The sequence below is a fragment of the Olea europaea genome, unplaced genomic scaffold (assembly GCF_002742605.1).
Source record: "Olea europaea var. sylvestris unplaced genomic scaffold, O_europaea_v1 scaffold8210, whole genome shotgun sequence".
NCBI classification, from domain to species: Eukaryota; Viridiplantae; Streptophyta; class Magnoliopsida; order Lamiales; family Oleaceae; genus Olea; species Olea europaea.
In genome coordinates, this window is record NW_019266648.1 from 1 (window position 1) to 6,850 (window position 6,850).

The 6,850-nt window shown below is 35.5% G+C and overlaps 1 protein-coding gene across 1 annotated transcript; it reads left to right on the forward strand.

The window, feature by feature from the left end:
* LOC111391678 (pumilio homolog 2-like) lies at positions 1 to 3,400 on the forward strand. Its single transcript, XM_023016925.1, has 4 exons — positions 1 to 257; positions 407 to 1,944; positions 2,015 to 2,177; positions 3,326 to 3,400. The coding sequence occupies exons 2-4, from the start codon at positions 443 to 445 to the stop codon at positions 3,398 to 3,400; spliced, it is 1,740 nt and encodes a 579-aa protein (XP_022872693.1). The 5' UTR covers positions 1 to 257; positions 407 to 442.
* Positions 3,401 to 6,850: the final 3,450 nt, after the last annotated feature.

Below are 6,850 nucleotides of genomic sequence, written 5' to 3' on the forward strand. Positions count from 1 at the left end.
TTTCCAGGTTTAATGGCTTGGGAACGTACCAGAGTGTGTATATGTATTATCTACAGTACATGTTTGTAACCATTCCATTCATATTTGCATGCTTCACCAACTCTCGCTCAAAACCGAAACGAGCTTTAAAAATCAAAAGGAAAAAGAAAATCTTTCTTGAAATGAAAATCGAAACGAAATGCTTATGAAATTTCGTCATTTCATCATCCTTTTCCATTTTTATCGATTGGACTGACCAACACAGATGCTCAAAAGTGGTAATTTCTCGTGGGTCTTCGTTATTTTCTCTTCTTTTGATCATTTCTAGATGAATCTCCTCTAATTTTTTTCCACAGTTTTCATTGTTTCTGTTTAAATCTTGATTTTTTGTATCCATTTTGTGGTTGTTTTTCTTGTTAATTTGAAGTTTGAGAGAGTGAAGATCGAGAAACTAGTAGAAATCATGAAGGATGATGATGAGCTTGAAAGGCTTTTGGGTGAGATTCCACATGCCACATCTTCATTGAATACTCAAATCACACATGCCAAATCTCATCATCATAATCTTGATCATCATGGATATGGTAATGTATCGTCTGTGTCCCGAAAAATTAATGGTCATGATCACTATATGTCTGATGATGAATTGTCAAAGCATAAGTATGCATTTATCTCTTCTCCAGTGAGTGGGTTTTCTTTACAATCCGATGGTTCTTCATCAAGCTTGTTCTCTGGTGGGCATTCATTTTCTGATAGTGGATCACCCACCCCACCCCAATTTGAAGAGCTGAAGTCTCGCTCGGGATTTTGGCCGGATTTTAAGAGGTCTAGTGACAAAAATATGGTTGATGAACTGGATTTTGTGAGAAATTTCAGTAAAATGTGTATCATTGATGATAAAAGGGATGTTTCAGCATCCCCAAATGGTAATCAAATTTGCGATCAATCTATGAGTGGGGTTGTTCGAATGAGTTCTGATAAGAATGGGGAATCTGTTAATTATGGGAAGGGTTTTCCGGATTGGGGAAGATTTAATTCTTATGTTCTAAGAAGTCCTGTGAATTTTGAGGGGCAGGTGGGAATTCAACACGACTACAGAATGGATAATTCATTGGGATCTCGGTATTCCCCTGTTCGATCTGATAGATTGTTTGCTCAATCAGATTGCGAGAATTCTGCTTTGAGTTCTCAATTCTATAGAGCTAATTTGCAGACTGGCAATCATTTCCTTGTGGGAGTTTCGGCTTTAATTTCTTCCTCTTTGAATAGGCCTGATACTTCAATTAATGCTTCGCGAAATGGAATGAATCTAATTGATGGCAGAGATGCTTTTTCTTCATCAAACGTGCTTCAGTCGACTCACTTAATGTCCCAATTTAGTGCACCAAATTTACTTCATTTCCAGCAACCAACGCCTAATGGAAGGAGCAAAGTACCTGCACATGTTAGAGTGCCTGAAAGGATTGTCAAAGGCTTAACGAGAGAGAATGGTTTAATTGTCCAAGGGGAAGACCTAAATGGTGCGATGAAAAGAAGATATGAATGTTCTAGGGGACAAAGTACCCTGGATTTCGTACCCCAAGAAACCAGGTTACAACTAGATGTACATCCCAATGTTGCTAAAACCCAAGAAAGTGGCCGGTGTGCAAGGACACATTCCCCTTTCACGATCTCATCAAAGTGTAGCTCCCTAGCCGAAGCTCAAGGATATATATATCACATGGCCAAGGATCAGCATGGTTGCCGATTTTTGCAAAGGATCTTTAATGAAGGAACATCTCGAGATGTTCAGATAATATTCACTGAGGTAATTCATCATGTGGTTGAACTTATGATGAATCCCTTCGGAAATTACCTTATGCAGAAACTGTTGGAAGTGTGCAATGAAGAACAAAGAAAGGAGATTCTGCTTAGAGTAACTGAGGAACCAGGGGAGCTTGTTAGGATCTCTTTAAATACACATGGGTAAGTTGTCTACATTTTGCTGTCTTTCTGTTTCTATATTTGATTACACATTATGTTCTATTTGTATCAGCACTCGAGTGGTCCAGAAGTTGATTGAGACTCTCAAAACAAGGAAACAGATTTCGCTAGCTATTGCTGCCCTTGAACCAGGTTTTCTTGCCCTCATCAAAGACCTAAATGGTAACCATGTTGTCCAGCGATGCTTGGAATGTTTTACCAATGAAGATAGTAAGGTATTGGTTTCTCCTTCTTAGTTAGTTAGCTCAACATTTTGTGCTCTTTGTAATGATGTTTGACGCCTGTAAACAGGTTAAAACCCTAATGCTTGTGCCATGTAATTTCAAATATACACATAAAAGTAAGAACTGAACATCTAAAACTGCTGATTGTAGCTAATTGCAATGTTTAGATTGAGTAGAGATCTTCGTTTCCCTATAAAGGTTTTGTGCAGATGATTTCCTCGCATCCTTTTGCTTTCGATTTGTTTCTTTATTCACACTCACAGTCGCATGTTCTATTGAAAAAATTGAATTATTGAACTCGTGGGGGAAATGGCATCTTAATTTGTGCTTCAAAAGATTTTGAACTTTTTATCCATCAAAGAGTTATTAATATTGATATGGTTCATTTTTTGCAGTCATGTAGTTGTCAATTTTATGCACTTCGTCTCTCCATTTTTCTTCTTCAGACACTGTAAAAAGAGACAAAATTTCAGAAATTTTAAATAATTAATTTAGTTTAGAGAATGATGAATAATTATTTCCTTAAAGTTAGCTTTTAACCTCAATTCTGATGCCAATACATGGCAATTCACATAAAATACTCATCATTGAACACATCATGGGAATTTCACTCTAGTGTCATGTGTGACTCAACAATGTTTACTATGTCCATGATCCAGCTTCTGGTACCTTCTATAAAAGTTTTCGGTGTTCAACTCAACATATGAGAATTGTAAGAATAGTCTTTTATATGATAGTACACATCATCTTGTTTTTGTTCTGTTCTGAGAAAAACAGTCAAGTATTCTATGCATGTATTCCTCGACTAATTCAGAAACTAGATGGCTTTCCAATTTTTTATTTTTTACTTTTTAGTTTTTTATTTTCAATTACACTTTGTCATCTACTACTGCTAGTTTAACAATGTGAATCAGTAAGGATTCCCATTTTTCCTTTGAAGTCTTCTCCTGGTTTGCTTTTGTTTTTGTTTTTGGTTTTGGTTTTTCTCTTTGATCGTCAAATATTTATCTGACGTCTCCAGAGAAATCGAGTTGTTGCTTATTGAAAAATGTAATTAGTCAAAAATTATGAGGATGGTGGTGCTTAGAGCTTGCAAACCTATCACTTAGCAAAACTTAAAGAGTTACTGAATGGTATAGGTAGTCCCTTTTCTCCTCTCGACTTTCACCTCTCACCTCTGCCCCTTCAAACTTTATGATAATGGTGGTGCTTAGAGCTTGCGTTTAGTTACAAACATAAGAATTGCCTTTGTAAATTGAAACTTCATAAAAAAGCTAAGTTTCCATATCTTCCTTCCATTTATAATAAACTAGAGATAGATGGATAGCTGAGTGCTATTTGTGCTAAAAATACTTATTAAAATATACTGTCCCCTGTTTGAAGTTAGCATGAGTGGGACTGTTGCTTATATCCTGTTTGGGCAGGAAATGGACGACGGTTTGATTTTTCCTTGTACGTACTGCTTTAGGAGTATCTAAGCCCATCTTATCCTTCAAGGATTCGTGTCAAGTTCTTAGGATTTAAACTCAAGACCTCTACCTTATAAGAGACTTAAGTTTAACCATGGTTTGAGGGGAAAGATTGGCGCTCTTCCAAAGTGGACAGAATGTAAGAGAACGGCCGGACACTTGACCTGATTGTTACAAAAAAATGCTCATTTTTTTTTTGTAACGATCTAGTCTCTGTGCCTAAGCTAGTAATTTACTGCCTGCTCTGAAAGAACCTGAACCCATCTTATTTCTTACGAATTTTTATTGCGTATCCAAGATTTGAATCCAAGACCTCCACTTAATGAAAGACTTAAAAACTGTTTGACAATCATTAATCGGAAAAAAACATAGTTTTGAATAGTGTTTATTGGGAGAGTGTGAGGTTAAAAAGTAGGAAAAATTTTTGGGTTTATGTGTAGAATATTTTATCGTGTGAATATGTTGTTAAAAATGGGTATGTAGAAAAAAGAATTTGAAAATAATGATTGTCAAACGGGGCTTAGGTTGAATCTTAGTACCAATTGAGGATTCAGTTTAAGTATCTCATAAGGCAAATATGTCCTGGGTTCGAATCTTGAAGATGCGATAGGAATCTATTAGGGGTAATGAGCTCAGACTCTGCGAAAGTGGACAATTACGTAAGAGAACGGTCGAACATGAGATCAAATTGTTACAAACTTGGAATGTTTTACCAATGAAGATAGTAAGGTATTGGTTTCTCCTTCTTAGTTAGTTAGCTCAACATTTTGTGCTCTTTGTAATGATGTTTGACGCCTGTAAACAGGTTAAAACCCTAATGCTTGTGCCATGTAATTTCAAATATACACATAAAAGTAAGAACTGAACATCTAAAACTGCTGATTGTAGCTAATTGCAATGTTTAGATTGAGTAGAGATCTTCGTTTCCCTATAAAGGTTTTGTGCAGATGATTTCCTCGCATCCTTTTGCTTTCGATTTGTTTCTTTATTCACACTCACAGTCGCATGTTCTATTGAAAAAATTGAATTATTGAACTCGTGGGGGAAATGGCATCTTAATTTGTGCTTCAAAAGATTTTGAACTTTTTATCCATCAAAGAGTTATTAATATTGATATGGTTCATTTTTTGCAGTCATGTAGTTGTCAATTTTATGCACTTCGTCTCTCCATTTTTCTTCTTCAGACACTGTAAAAAGAGACAAAATTTCAGAAATTTTAAATAATTAATTTAGTTTAGAGAATGATGAATAATTATTTCCTTAAAGTTAGCTTTTAACCTCAATTCTGATGCCAATACATGGCAATTCACATAAAATACTCATCATTGAACACATCATGGGAATTTCACTCTAGTGTCATGTGTGACTATCAACAATGTTTACTATGTCCATGATCCAGCTTCTGGTACCTTCTATAAAAGTTTTCGGTGTTCAACTCAACATATGAGAATTGTAAGAATAGTCATTTATATGATAGTACACATCATCTTGTTTTTGTTCTGTTCTGAGAAAAACAGTCAAGTATTCTATGCATGTATTCCTCGACTAATTCAGAAACTAGATGGCTTTCCAATTTTTTATTTTTTACTTTTTAGTTTTTTATTTTCAATTACACTTTGTCATCTACTACTGCTAGTTTAACAATGTGAATCAGTAAGGATTCCCATTTTTCCTTTGAAGTCTTCTCCTGGTTTGCTTTTGTTTTTGTTTTTGGTTTTGGTTTTTCTCTTTGATCGTCAAATATTTATCTGACGTCTCCAGAGAAATCGAGTTGTTGCTTATTGAAAAATGTAATTAGTCAAAAATTATGAGGATGGTGGTGCTTAGAGCTTGCAAACCTATCACTTAGCAAAACTTAAAGAGTTACTGAATGGTATAGGTAGTCCCTTTTCTCCTCTCGACTTTCACCTCTCACCTCTGCCCCTTCAAACTTTATGATAATGGTGGTGCTTAGAGCTTGCGTTTAGTTACAAACATAAGAATTGCCTTTGTAAATTGAAACTTCATAAAAAAGCTAAGTTTCCATATCTTCCTTCCATTTATAATAAACTAGAGATAGATGGATAGCTGAGTGCTATTTGTGCTAAAAATACTTATTAAAATATACTGTCCCCTGTTTGAAGTTAGCATGAGTGGGACTGTTGCTTATATCCTGTTTGGGCAGGAAATGGACGACGGTTTGATTTTTCCTTGTACGTACTGCTTTAGGAGTATCTAAGCCCATCTTATCCTTCAAGGATTCGTGTCAAGTTCTTAGGATTTAAACTCAAGACCTCTACCTTATAAGAGACTTAAGTTTAACCATGGTTTGAGGGGAAAGATTGGCGCTCTTCCAAAGTGGACAGAATGTAAGAGAACGGCCGGACACTTGACCTGATTGTTACAAAAAAATGCTCATTTTTTTTTTGTAACGATCTAGCCTCTGTGCCTAAGCTAGTAATTTACTGCCTGCTCTGAAAGAACCTGAACCCATCTTATTTCTTACGAATTTTTATTGCGTATCCAAGATTTGAATCCAAGACCTCCACTTAATGAAAGACTTAAAAACTGTTTGACAATCATTAATCGGAAAAAAACATAGTTTTGAATAGTGTTTATTGGGAGAGTGTGAGGTTAAAAAGTAGGAAAAATTTTTGGGTTTATGTGTAGAATATTTTATCGTGTGAATATGTTGTTAAAAATGGGTATGTAGAAAAAAGAATTTGAAAATAATGATTGTCAAACGGGGCTTAGGTTGAATCTTAGTACCAATTGAGGATTCAGTTTAAGTATCTCATAAGGCAAATATGTCCTGGGTTCGAATCTTGAAGATGCGATAGGAATCTATTAGGGGTAATGAGCTCAGACTCTGCGAAAGTGGACAATTACGTAAGAGAACGGTCGAACATGAGATCAAATTGTTACAAAAAATATGTGTTTCTTGTAATGATTCAACTCTATGTCCAAACCGTTAACTTACGTATTGTTCGCTCCAATTGATACCAGGATTCAATATAAATATCTCAGGTCTTGGATTTGAATCCTAGGGGACGCAATGGGTAAAATTGCTTATGCTCTCCAAGAATGGACAGTACATAAATTAATGGTTTGGGCACAAGGCTGGATCGTTACAGATTATATCTTGATCTTTTACTCTAGTGTCTTTAGTCCACACATAGTGGATGGTGGAAGGGATTGCTATTATGTTTAGCTAAG

Coding starts and splice junctions, on each gene's coding strand:
- LOC111391678 (XM_023016925.1), top strand. CDS start 443: ATGAAGGATGATGATGAGCTTGAAAGGCTTTTGGGTGAGATTCCACAT. Junction 1,945..2,014: donor ATCTCTTTAAATACACATGG/GTAAGTTGTCTA, acceptor TATTTGTATCAG/CACTCGAGTGGTCCAGAAGT. Junction 2,178..3,325: donor TTACCAATGAAGATAGTAAG/GTATTGGTTTCT, acceptor TGAATGGTATAG/GTAGTCCCTTTTCTCCTCTC.